At 39.7% G+C, this 13,927-nt stretch overlaps 1 protein-coding gene across 2 annotated transcripts in view; it reads right to left on the bottom strand.

Moving 5' to 3' along the window:
• LOC119776871 (spermatid perinuclear RNA-binding protein-like) overlaps nucleotides 1–13,927 on the bottom strand; it is a 98,090-nt gene that overhangs the window by 14,469 nt on the left and 69,694 nt on the right. For both annotated transcript variants that reach the window (XM_038275498.1, XM_038275499.1), the window contains exons 7-11: nucleotides 13,688–13,783; nucleotides 13,477–13,588; nucleotides 10,979–11,076; nucleotides 7,994–8,087; nucleotides 7,835–7,903 (exon numbers count right to left, since the gene is read on the bottom strand). In XM_038275498.1, the coding sequence (XP_038131426.1) occupies nucleotides 7,835–7,903; nucleotides 7,994–8,087; nucleotides 10,979–11,076; nucleotides 13,477–13,588; nucleotides 13,688–13,783 (469 nt within the window). The remainder of the gene's footprint in view (nucleotides 1–7,834; nucleotides 7,904–7,993; nucleotides 8,088–10,978; nucleotides 11,077–13,476; nucleotides 13,589–13,687; nucleotides 13,784–13,927) is intronic.

Here is a 13,927-nt window from a genome sequence, read left to right as displayed (position 1 = left end):
ATGCCTAGAAGGTCTCACTTATGTTGTTTTCTAAGTAGGAGTTGGATACCACATACAGTAGTAGCCTTTCAAAATCTCCCCACTTTCCTTATGGGCCTTTGGTTGGTCCCCTACAATTCCTTTTAAAACATCAATCTTTGTGCTAAAATATTCTGTCATGATTTGTTGAAATTAAGATCTAAATAGAAATGTTATCTCTTGGTCAGACCTTGTAATTTAGTGAAAGGGTGGAGTCAGAGTAAAAAAATATGCACGCCCAGGAGGAGGCCTATGTCTGGTTGTTGGAAAGGATTTTGCTGGGAGTTGCTGGGAAGTGGGCTGCCATTCGGCTGGGAGGGACCATTTCGAATGGCTGCTACTGTAGCTTGGTTAACAGTGGCAGCAGGTGAGTGAGCACACAATGCAGGGAACCTGCATTAGGAACCTCTTCTATTCAGGAGAAAGAAGTGAAGAAGAGACTGAAACCCAGAGAGAAGACGGAGGACAAACGGCAGGAGAGAGAAGTTATCTTTACTGCATCCATTTCTGAATTTTTGAGATATGTGGATAAAAAACATGACACTTACAAGGAGTTGATTATTAACATAAATGTTTAAATATCTTGAACTTAAAAATAATTATTTTTTTTGTCTTTTGTATTTCAGAACCAATTAAAAACTGGCTGTATACAGTCATTTTTCTTTCTTCGGTGTCCTGCTTTAAAAATTTATGTAACTAGATATTTTACCTGAACTACATCCCTATTATTTCCATGTTATGGTTGGGCTGAATTAGGAAATTAATAAAGTTTTTGATGACATTTTAATTTAGACCTGAAACAATTATAATTTTCCATGTTTACAACATTTTTTTGAAGCTTCAGAAAGTAGCTCAGTTTGTTCACTTTAGTCTGGACAGAAATCTAATGAAGCATAAAACTAAAATACTTTTGGTTTATCATAAGAATCAACCCTCCTGCTGGAAATTCATCCAGGAATAACCTGCTGATTGTCTGATGATCTTCCTTTTAGGAGCAGAGTGAAGGAATGAATGGGTTGGTTCAGTGGGATCCACTGAAACCTGCAGACATGAAACTGAATTTCAGGTCCCATTCAGGAAGAGTCTAGTTGTTTTCCCTCCTTTGACAAACATTTGGTGGCGTTTTGCCGCCTGACAGGCTGTTTGGATCCCTGTCACACCGGAGCGTCCTGGTTTCTAAGAAAAGCTCAAAGCCGCAATTCTTTCAGCTCCACTGAGTCACTTTTCCACCTTCTGCACAAAGCCTCCTGAAGATCACCTTGTTTGCTGTCAATGGTCTTTAGAGGCAGCACCCCCCCATCACACACACACCAAACAGCCTTCTGGCTTCACAAAAACCTCAGTCAATACCCACTTATCGGCTGCTATTAGACCCGTCTGCCTCAGAGTAATCTTGTGTTTCTGAGAACCTTCTGGGCTTATTTTCCACATTTTGCCGAATCTAGTTTGATATATTTTCATGAAAATGCTTTAACATAGAACCTTGGAAAAAAAACAAATCCCGCTTTGCTCCTGCTAATGCATGGGGGAACAGAAGGGTCAACAAAATACAAATACAACCATTTCAAATTTAACATTTAAATCCAACAATTACAAATACAGTGTTTTATAATTGGGAATTTTAAATGTGATAATTAAGGAGAATTATAAACTCTGTTCACTAATCCATTAATAAGTACTATAAAACTATTTCTAAATACAGATTATTTTAGGAAGAGCTGCAGCAAAAACCCTGATTAGAATAAAACTAGAACAGAAAACATTCAGACATTATTATGAAGGACAAAGATTCAACTTTCACACAAAAATCCAACATAAACCTATTTTAAACTTTTAAGCGTGTTAGCAACATTAACTCTTTATAGGGGAGGTTACCACTTTTTTTGGTTCATAAGCATACTCCTTGCAAATGGAGTCCCGCCCATCAGTCAGTGAGGTCTAGAAGAACAAGATTGATATCCAACCATTCAGCAGATATTATGTGCACGCCATTTTGACTTTTGCCAATTAGATGAGACCTTGGATGATATGTTACCTACTGTTGAAAAAAGATTAAATAAGTTCAATAAAAAACGTAAAAAGTGAAGTAAAGAAGTTAAAAGCAAATTGAAAAGTTAAAAAGTTAATGAGCCAAGTTAAAAAAGTAATAGTACGGTTTTGTTTTAACAAAAAATGTGTTTCTTTCACTCTGTTATATGATGAATTAATCAAAAACAATCACAATCTTTTGTTTACATATTTTTCCATGAAAATGTAGAAACGTTTTTAAATGTTACAAAAGTTATAAGGTATTGTCCTGTTTTCCCATGACACCGTTGTCTAAAAATGTTGCCTTACAAAGTATTTCACTGATTATTCTATAAAGGCTGAAACCTACTTTATATAATATGAAATAACAGAATTAAACTCCTATTCTGATCCAAGGTTCTACTAGATCCAAGGGGAGAGACCTGGTGGATTTTTATATATATGTCAAAAGTGTTCAAAATTGTTTGAAATTCAAATGGAGTTAGGCCACTTTATGAAGGGAGCTCATAAGTTCTAGAAGATGGCTTCATTTTCACATGGAAGCTGAATCTCGCCCCGCCCCTCTTCTGCCCTTGCATACAGTACTTCAACTGTGCATCCCTGCATTGGGTCCCAGTGCATAGTGCGTCCCACTTCTCCAGTGCTGACTTTGGCCCCGCCCAGTATGCGCCTCTAATCCAGGCCTGAACTGAGCATGCAGCAAAGTGGCCTTTGGTGAAGTGTACTTCCCACAATTCATTGCTGCATGTAATGTTTTAAGTAAAAAAAGCAGAAATGTGGTGATGATCCAGCTCCTGCCCTTGCGGTTTGATTTTTGATAAAGATAAGATTCCTTATAGGTTATCTACAAATCACAAACGAAAATTTTTTTGTATTCTCTAAATTGATATTCAATGATTATTTCCTCTCTTGCTTTATTAATCACATTATATAATATATATATTTAAACAAAAACTAAATTCTTATTAAATTCCGTAAAAATTCAAAAAATATCCACTGGACTTGGTTTTCAAGATTTGAAGACGTTTCGCCACCTCTCCAGGAAGCTTTCTCAATTCAAATGTCTGGATCCGCAGTGAGTTTGATTCTTATATAGACAACGCCTTGCATCGCTTGGAAACATGCAATAGAAACCGATGAATGGGTCGTTAGTTCCATCGTTAGCCTGTAATATCTGAAACTGTCTATGATTCTAGGGGTCGGTTGTTAAAGGGGGGATTGTCATTAAGGGGGGGATTGTCTCCTGTAATACCTGAAACCTGTCTATGATTGTTAAGGGTTGGTCGTTAAGGAGGTATTGTTCACCGGCTGGAGCGGGTAAGTCCCTCGTTCCTCTGTGATGGGGTGGGGGGTTTGGTGATATCTGGAAGGGATCATGTCTATGATTGAATTGTATGTTTTTGGAAGCTGGAATCTCAGTCCACCACCTCTGTTTAAAGTTGGTTTTTCTCTCTTAACATAGATGGCTTCCTTCACGCCCCTCTCAAACCACCTATTTTCTTTATCCAGAATATGGACATTCTGGTCCTCAAAAGAATGTCCTTTGTCCACAAGGTGTAGGTGTACTGCGGAGTCTTGTCCAGAGGTGGCCGCTCTTCTGTGTTGGGCCATGCGTCTGTGGAGAGGTTGTTTGGTTTCTCCAATATAAAGATCAGAGCATTCCTCACTGCACTGAACAGCATATACCACTCCGCTCATATTTGGTCTGGGGGTTTTATCTTTCGGATGCACTAGCCTCTGTTTAAGGGTTTGGTTTGGCTTGAAATGTACTGGGATCTTGTGTTTGGAGAAAATCCTCCAAACACCTTTACAACACCGGGCAGAACATGTCCCCACTAAAACAGATGGGAAGCAAAAAGAACAGAAACACATCAAAGATGCTCTCCGAAACTGTGGATATCCAAACTGGGCCTTTATCAAATCAGCAAGGAAATCCAAAAGACACGCAACAGAAGACAGCGATGGGAAAATTAAACGCAAAAACATCACAATCCCTTATGTTGCTGGAGTGTCTGAAAAGCTCAAGAGGATATTTTTTGAATTTTTACGGAATGACTATGACCTGGATGACTGAGAACCTTCATCAGCACAATTCTTATTAAAGGCTGTTGATTAAGGTAGTAGTTTCTGTTAAGGATTTATTAGATGTCAATGGCATTTTTTAGATTATTTAACCTTTTTAAATAAATTTATAATACAAAATGCAAGCAATTCCTCAACCTTTACATTCAAATAATCAAAATCCTCCTGTTTAAATTCAACACATTTTCCTCACCTTCCAAAAGGAAACAGAAATGTGTGGGTTAATAATTAACTTTTCAGTAAAAATATTTCTTTGCAGTTATTATATATAAGGACCTTGTAGAGAAAAACTGCCACATTTAGTAACAGTGAATCTCAGCAATATTCAGTTCAAATGTATTAAATGGCCCATTTCTCCAACAGTTAAAGAAACCAATTTAAAATAGCAAACCAACCAAATACATATTGGTAAGTACAGTAGATGAATTATGTTCATTTAAAGAGGATATAGCTTGCTTTATTTCCTGTTACTATCTCCTAATGTATTCTGATCTTACATTAAACATTTTATCACAATTGATGCTAAATTTCGAATTTCGGTACAGAGATTTTTTGCTTAGACAGTCTAAGTGGGTTCTTTGATTTTCAAATATCCTTTGCTGTAAATAGAAAGGAGTCACACCTTCTTAAAATGTTTTTTTTAATGACTTTGATAATTCCCTTAAAGCAAACCTATGAAAACATAAAAAAAAAACTGTAAGGAAAATGAAATGTTTTCTTTCTTGCAGCACTTTGATTCATTTAGCATTAATTCTCTCATCTTTTACTCTATTCTAATGTGTATTTTGTATCCTTTCCTTAATTAATTAACCTTAATTAACCTTAAAGTCGTAGGGTAGCGGCTGTTCCAAACGTTGCATTTCCGAATTCTCCCGAGTGGTGCACGACATTACAAGAGTGAATAAAGGGAATGTGATTGGTTATTTATAAAGGGGGCGGGATTGTTGAGGCAGAAGATTCACAAGCAAGTTTGATTGTGACCAGTGTCTCGGAAGCATCTTGCTAACCAGTTAGCAACTTAGTGCTAGTAGGTTCCCAATGGGAAATTCCATTGGGACCAAGTAGCACTAAATTGGTGACTTAGAAACGACACTGTCAAGGAACGCTATGGACAGCAGAAACATGCAAGAGGAGGAGAGTTCAGTGTCGGAGGTCGTGGATGAGTCTCCTCAATCATATATTTTTTATTTAGAGGAGGAAAGCGGGGACGAAGATGTTGCGGAAGAGGACGCCAGGGCGGCAGAAGCTTGGTTTGGTGTAGGTGTTTTAATTTTCCTTGTTTATTTTGAAAATACATGAAAAAAAGTAAGCTCCAGCGCATGTGCTAAAGAAAACACTTGTTTTAAGGCATAATCATAAAAATTATTCATGTTTTACCGTATATGTGTGAATACAAGAGTATGTCTCATCGCAGTAATCACTTTCTAGCAGTAACATTATAAAAACAGGGATGGATCCTCTAACTTTCGATGTCTCCAATACAATATGGGTACTGTTAGGATTCTCCAGAATGTGCACGCTTAAATGCACTTCCTCCACTTCATAGAGGGGCTTGGTGTTTAGTGTGAGTATTGGGACTGTGTGTCTGTGAACCAATTAAAAGTGTTTCACAGCTCCAGGTGAAGCATCATCCTCATTCTGCAGTAAGATCTAAAAATAAACCTGAACTTTGTTTGTGGGTGTGGCGATGGCGCTCATCTCATGTACAGGAGCTTTGGTCCTCCACACCTCTTGTTGCCATCTGCCGCATGTCTCCCCCCTCTCACTTTTCCCATGTCCTATCTGATCGCTTTTAAAAAATAACAAAAATAAATTACAGATCAGACTAAAATCAACCACATTGAGGTCCAACTTTCTGTGAACCTTTTAAAAACTCCAGCCTTCTTTGGAGCTCCAAGTAGGGAGGGGTTTTCTCCTTCCCTTTGCCATAATCCCATCATCCCATCTTCAGATCGATTTCACAAACGTTTAATATTTTAGCACAAAAACATTCCTCCACCATGTGAGAGGCAGCAAACCACAAAATGTGACTGAAACTAATAAAAAGAAGGAATTCACAACTGTGCTTTGAGCCACGAGCAGATTAAACTCTAACCCTGGATTTCAAAGCCCATCAAGGTCCATCCATCCATCATCTATATCTGCTTGGCCCTGCAGGGTGGTGGGGAGACTGGTGCCCATCTGCAGCTGTCATTAAGCAGAGGAGACCTTGGGCAGGTCTGCAGTCCATCACAGAGCAACACAGAGACACAGGACAAACTACCAGGCATACACTCATATCTACGGCCTTCACAGAGAGAGTCCAATGGACCTAGCTGTCAGGGAGGAAGCAGGAGAGCTGGGGCTGAATGATTTCACCAAACAATCTATTCTATTTAGATTGTGCTCTACATTAACCATCAGTATGTAGATGTTTCCCTCCATAGCCTAATTGTTTTCATGATCCATAAAACTAGCCTGTTTAGCACCCATTATAGCAGGACTTCACTTTTACTACGATGTAGAAAAGTGCTCACTTCTATTCGCATGTATGGATCTGTATGCTAGCTGAAACTCTCTATTCCCCTTGTGACACTTTGACCATTTGACCACTACCTAAAGAGCTGCAGGGAGAAAGCCAGTGTCCTATTGTTAAATTAACTAATTTCAGAGACTTTCTTATTGGAAAATTGTGTTTTTGTTAAATTGTGATTATGTTACAAAAGCAGTTAAGTGCTCAGGTCAGAGGAGTGCCCAGAGAGAACCAATGCATGCACAGGGAGAACATGCAAACTGGATGCACACAACCAAAATGGGAGGATTTGAATCCCAGCCATTCTTTCTGCAATGCAACAGGTGCCCCCATGCTTCTCTTTCTATGATGGTGTATTAACTAAAACATTGAGTGGTTTGATCACAGCTCAGCATCTCTGAACAAACTATACACGGTTGTGCACACAGTCGTTTTCCACAATGGCGGTCATACAAACGAAACAAGGTACCGAACAGGAAATACGCATAGTGTAGAGCGGATGTAGATTTGAACAATCAGAGGCCTCCTGTCTGCAGCACTGTCTACAATTTTAGAAGAGGTGCACCAGAGTGTCTGTGGTAGATTTTTCGTCAGTAGGCTGACAGGAAAGGGGGTATGAGACATGAAGCAAAAGACCAAAGGTCAGATTCAAACCCGGGTCGGCCATGTTAACGACTAAGGCCTCTGTACATGGGTCGTGCGCTCTAACCACTATGCCACCTGCACGCCCGGGGCGGGGACACATTTGAGTTCACTGCGACACACACGCAGATGACCTGGTTTCTGAGTATAAATCCGCCCTAAGACTAGAAGCACAACAACAATTAAAAAGGGGATAATGTTTCACTTCTGATTACACATCTCCATGCTGACATTTTGATTATGATCTCTGTGCAAAAAAAACTCAGAGACCCTCAGAACAGACCAAATGTCCTTCTATGCAGGCAACAAACTACAACCAGCTTCTGTTTTACACTGAAGGTAAAGATCCAGGAAGCTGCAGAGGTTCCTGAACACGTTTCTGGAAGTCAGCCCAGATTATTGGTTCTTTAACCCAAAAACATTCACTCTGATCCGAAACTGATCCAAGTTTGTAGGAGAGTCAAACTATTCGCTTTCAGGTAACAAGGAAACGCTAAAACATAAATTAAAGACTCAGCAGTCCAGTTGAGCCTGCAGAGTCTCTTAAGTCACCTTTTATTCGCTTGCTGAAGTCTCTGTCCTCACAGCCAGAGTCGTTTCGGAGTCTCTTCTGACAGCTGCCTGCAGAGCAGAAACAAACCCAAACATCACCATCACAAAAGAATAACTGAAATACTAAATCAACAGAAAACAAAGATGAAACCTGCAGACCTTCTAACAGCCTCGGAGAGGCCTTGTTGGCCGGCAGGGGATCCATATTCAGCACCTTGTAAAGCTGTCCGAACGCTATGAGGCGCAGTGCATGCTGAAACACACACGGAGCAGAAACATCAGTGTGGTTAACAACCCTGCAGCTCCCACAGGACGGCAGAGTGTAAGCAGCCTGAAAAGATACCAATTACTTGCAGATCAATACGCTTTAATTATACCAGAAAACTTGAGGGAGCAGCTCAGCTTTCTGTGTAAACTTCATGCATCATAAACACTGTGGGGGCAAATATTGAAAATGATTCCCTAACTCCAAAGAGAAAGAATGTGAGTGAGAGCGACATATGAAGGAAAGATGTCTGAGGATGTCCGCATATTCAGGAGAGCAGCAGAGGGAACCCCACTGGCTGTGCTGGTGTATTCCCACTCCCGCTAGACGGCTAATTAGGCTCCCAGTGAGCAGGAGCCTGGGCAGTCTTAGGTCAGAGGCTTAATTCCACTGACAGGAACTCAGTTTGAATAAAACTGCAGCAGGAAGCTGCTTCCAGGAGGAAAATGCTGACTCGAATGCAGCAGACGGCTCGGCGGCACAGCCCGGAGGAATGTTTGTTAATCAAGCTGGATAATGAGCGAGCCTGGTAGGTGAGCGCCTGCGACTGGATTTATAACAGGAAAAAAAGCAGAGGTTTTATGAAGCTCTGAGGGGTCGATGTTAAGGCAGGGCTCATAAAAAAAAGACATAATGGATTCAAAGTTTACTGAATTAAAACCTGGAAATGCTCTGCAGAATCCTTCATCTCCAGGGTGAAACATTAAACAGCACCAGCAGAGATCAGATGAATTTCATCTCAGAGATGCTAAATTAAACCCAGTAAGATGTGAAACCTTTTAAATGTTTCTCTTTTAAAACGAAAACATCTCTAGAATAAGCAGTGTGTACGGCGGTACATTGTAAGCTCTTTACTAAAAATATGAAAAATTGTACGCTCTACTTTTTCCCCCAAAAGCTTTGCTCAAATTTTTAAAATTTCAGAAGAAGCAGCGGAAAAATTCTATTTTGTTGCTCGACGCGCCACATCAACCAATCAGAGAGGCTGATCTGGGAGCTGGCAGGGAGACAGACACAGCGCTTCTGATGCAGATTGCAATGATCACTATTCTGATGAAGTTTATTAATGAGTAAATTAACTTAAAATGTCGAACCCTGTCAGCAAAATATATTTGCTTTTATTCTTCTGGTGCCTGCAGTTTGTACCACATACCTGAAAAACGCAAACATCTACTTCCAGTCAGCATGAAAAAGTAGGAGAAAAATCCCCAAGAGGCGACCGGGTCTGAAGTAGCTGCTTCTGGGGATTGACAGAGCACCGCCACTATCTGGGGCGTCTCAGTGCCTCCAACAACGAAATTATATTTCAAGGCAGTATAATCTTGATGAACTGACCTCACAGATGTTGAAGATGTTTGAAGTGGACTTCCTCACTTAAAAACATTAAAACTACCTTTTTCCCACTGCTCACAGCAAATATAGCAAAGCCACTCTCTGTCATTGAACGCAGAAGCATCAGATGCATCAGGACAAACTTTACTGGACAGGCTTCAAGCACATCTGATCTTAATGCTTCAAAAATGAAGCAGCAGGTGCTTTTCTGATGCTTAAAGCACGCATGTTGTGAATGTAGCATTATACTTTCTAGTTGTTTGAATTACTGTAACCTCTGAAACATAATATCGTACCTGAAAATGATCTCATGTCTCCCTTATGAAAATTCCACCTTTAGTCAAGCAGAGATAGTTCCCATAATCAGAACAAAAGTAGTGTTTTAACTAAATTTGCTATATTCCACGTTATAATGCAGGAAATAGCGTTTCAGAGAGTCTAAATAACAAACAATTTCTAAGGGGGGATATCCCCCCACCACCACCCCACCCCCCAACGCTGCACAAAGCCTAAAGATGTGATACACCAAGGTGTACACCCCATGAAGTATTCCTAGCTAAAAAACGATTCTTATCTTCATTCCCTTGCATTTATATTGGCTTGTCAAAAATACAGCTCACAACTTTAATTTATCAGCTAAATAAAACGGCTTATGGTGGCAAATTTTGATACAGATTCATTTCAGCAGCAGGAGCCGAACCACTGTGGTGCAAAGGTGACATACTTAAGGTCTATTCACAAAGGCTTTTAAGGCCAAGAGGCTGTAAAATAATATTGGAGGAAACTTCTTTAAGAGCTTCTACTAGAGTGCCTTTGAGCAAAGAGATGTTGATTTAAACCTACAGTGTCTGAAGCTGTTAAACAGTAAACTGCATTACAGATAGGGCTGGGTAAAAAAAAAATCAATTTCATCGATTTTGAATGAATTCCTTTACATTTTTGCAAAATCGATGTCTAGGGAATGAGATCGATTAGTTTTATAGTGACTCGCATGACGTTCACATTCAAATGAGCAGGAAAGAAGCACTCAAGATTACTTCAAGCCAGACAGCTGCAAATGTAGCTAATAACTTTAATGAAGCAATTAACAAATAGGGGCTGACCAGCAAACACCCTGTAGTTGTTACAGAAAACGCTGCAAATATACATAGTTTGGGCAGTGGAGATAATGCAGCTCATGCATGTCTGCTGTGTCCCCGCTGTGTCCTGTCTGCTCGCTCGAGTGAGGCTTCACTTTTTCACTTTTCACAAACAAGTTTGCACTTTTGAGACAGTTTTGTTCACATCTCAACTTAAAACTGTCTGATTTACAAGTTTGCGCTTGTTTAATATGACAGGAAAAAATAAAATACATGAGTATTTTGAAACACAGTTGAACTACTTTCATTATTGTAAAAACAGATTAAATGGCAATTAATTGATTTAGAACTGTATTAATCAAAATCGAATCGATTCAGGACTTTGGCGAAAATACCCAGCCCTAATTACAGATGTAGAAAACTTGGAGGATCAGGAGCTGTGTGCATCTGTGGTTTATTTGGACTGACCTGCGCGCTGTGTGTGAGGGCGTTAGCCTGCTGGGCGCTCAGGTGCGTCAGGACATCTCTGGGTTCCCTCTCGCAGGGATCGTGAACTCCTGGGCCTCCTGGAGAGAAAAGCCACATCGATGTTTGACGTGTTGGAAAGTAGGTTTGTTTGTAATCTTTTCACTTTGGTTTGAACTTAGAAAGAAAACTGCTAAATGTTTCAGTGGTGATAAAACCCTCAAGCAGATGTTAGCAATCCGGTCACATCACCAGAAGGTCTAACTAGTCTCTGATGAAAAGATCTGAAGGTTTCCAAGATGGAGGATCAGAAAAAGAAGCCGAGCCGTGGAGGAAAAAAAAACATCAGTGGACGCTTGTGTTTATTGTAGTCAAACAGAAACATTTATGCTCAGAGACGTCTCCAGAATGAAAATGAGCAGGCTCAGGGTGATCTCCATTGGTTAGAAAAACATTTCTTTAACAGCCTTCATCGGCTTGAGATCCTTGAATGATGTTTACAGTGAAGGATAAACATCAGTTCTGTTCATTTTAGCTCTACTTTTCTTTTTATTTCCTTTTAAATTCTTGTTCATTTATACTTTGCTACATTTGACCCTTTTATTTCCACCACATAGAAACTGATGAACCTGAAGGAGGATGTTTCTACATTCAGTTTTGATTGAAATGTTGCTGTTGTTAGACTAAAAAAAAAAAAAAAAAACAACAAGTTAACCCTCGATAATACAGTTCATCATCAGAGCGAGTTTTTCTCCTAGTGTGTTATTTGGACTGTTAAAGCCGTGCAGATTTCACCACTCCTTACACAGCGTAACGGAAGGAACCAGTCCAAGGAAATATGGATGCAATAATTACAGTTTATTTACCTTATTGATCAATTTATTGATAAAATCATTTTCTTTAAAAAACTAAGTTTAAATATAAGACTATCTTATTTAAAACATCATGGGTAAAAAAAATATAAATGTTTCCCCCAATATGCTGAATAATAAAAAAAAAAAGTTTTTTCTAACAATTTATTGTGCCAGCGATTAAATACAGACTGAGTTAACAGAAAACTTTCTTATATACATTATTAAAACACACGTATTTAGAAGATATAACAAAGTAGGAACCTATTTGGTTATCAAATAAAAAGATTCTGAATAAAACGTCAAAAATTCTGATTTCCAATGTACAATGATGTAAAAGTATCATTAAAAGACTGGGTATGTAAGCTCGACATGCTGTCAGAGCCTGTTAAAATCGGGTGGATCTCAGAGGAATGTTAAAACTCGGCTCCTTGAAGTGCATTAATTTACAGAAGCTTTCCTAATCTTCTTTGCTTATTGACAGCATGTCATTTTCTGTCATGTTTCAAACGTTTTGCATTGCTCCATGATCACATTCTCACCTTCTGAACATACACGAGTAGTTAAGCTGTTCCTCATGCAGCATGGCTAAATGGCCGCTATTCAGGTGATAGCTTGAGGAGTTTATTGAGTGTTTTTATAGCTACAAACGGAAACAAATAGAGTTCATTCTGCATCGTTGTTGTCAGACTGTGTAAATAATCCTGGACCGGACTGTGGATCAATTAATGGCTCTGCTATGGCAGGTCTTCTCTCTGGCATTATTTTTCTTACAAATACCAGAGAGGCTCCGCTTAAGAAATAAGAGCAGAGCACTCTAGCGGACGGCGGGAGCGTTAAAATACTGAAATAAATCGCCTCTAAGAGGACGCTATCCGTTAATCAATCAAGAGGGAGTGGCGGCCTAATGGTTAGGGCATATAGCTTGGAATCCTAAGGTTCTTAGGTCCTTCTACTGAGAAGGTTGCAAGTAACCGGTTCGAATCACTCTGTCTCCACTTAAATGCAGTGTTAATGGGTTAATGGGTCAAATGGGTTAAATGCAGAGCCAAATTTCTGCATTGTGAGAGCAATAAAGGTCATTTATTACTACTATTATTAATTAGGTGAAACAAATTCAGATCTAATAAACCTTAAATCCAAAAACATTTGATGAATATCCCACTAGGAGCAGATAACGGGGTGAAAGGAACAGATAAACCTTTGGTTGCATAGATGGATATAAAGAAAAACACCCCACAGATAGATGCTGAAGTGGACGATGTTAAAAAAAAGGTTCCCCTCTCTGTTCTGATACCAGTTTCTCTAATCTGCACCTTTTAAAAGCTGTTTAAAAGATGTGTAATCTTTAAAGTTTATGCTGTGAGGAGATGCTGAACCTTTTCTTTATCAGAAAGGGCAGGTAACAAACTGTTTTCCTGCCAAACTCTCTCTATCTTCTGGAGGCAGCTGAGAGCAATGGTCCTACAAGAAAACCAATCAGCAAACAGTTCAACCTTTTTAAATTGCAGTGTTTGGAAACAGAATATGGAAACCTGGAAATTTTATACAGAGCTTTCGTGCACATTGTAACAGGAATTATCTCTGTGAAACTGTAAAAGTGGCGGTTATTTTCAGAAACACAAAAGGTAATCTCAGCTGATCTCTAACCTGGTAAAAGGATTCCTGAGGCAATACACTCCATGACACGACGCAGAGCTTCCCCTGGACCCAGCGCCCGGTTACAGGTGGCGATGGCCTTTTCACAGATCAGCTCTAATGGCTGCACAGAAACAAGAGCACAGAGCAGTGGCAGCATTTTAGGGGTTATAACCTACTTTAACTTCAGGGTTGGAAAACACTGCAGTTTAACAGCACCTACCCATCCTTTGAGATGCTCCCACACTGGCTGACGGTTGCAAACGTCTCTGAGGACCCTCAGAACAATGACGCAGGACTTTAGGTCAGTAACTCGGGCCTGAGGGGGCAGATGGACAACATGAGGAGCATTTTAACCAGAAAGAGTGGCTGAGTCTCCACAGAGTGAGTGTTGACACCACCAAGCCTCAGAGGCTGTTTTTTGACCCCTGAAGCTTCAGTAAGCTTCTGATCTTAGAGTGAG

The sequence above is a fragment of the Cyprinodon tularosa genome, unplaced genomic scaffold, assembly GCF_016077235.1.
Source record: "Cyprinodon tularosa strain WSP-4 unplaced genomic scaffold, ASM1607723v1 ctg961, whole genome shotgun sequence".
In the NCBI taxonomy this organism is placed as follows: domain Eukaryota; kingdom Metazoa; phylum Chordata; class Actinopteri; order Cyprinodontiformes; family Cyprinodontidae; genus Cyprinodon; species Cyprinodon tularosa.
This window is presented reverse-complemented; position numbering and strand designations above follow the sequence as displayed.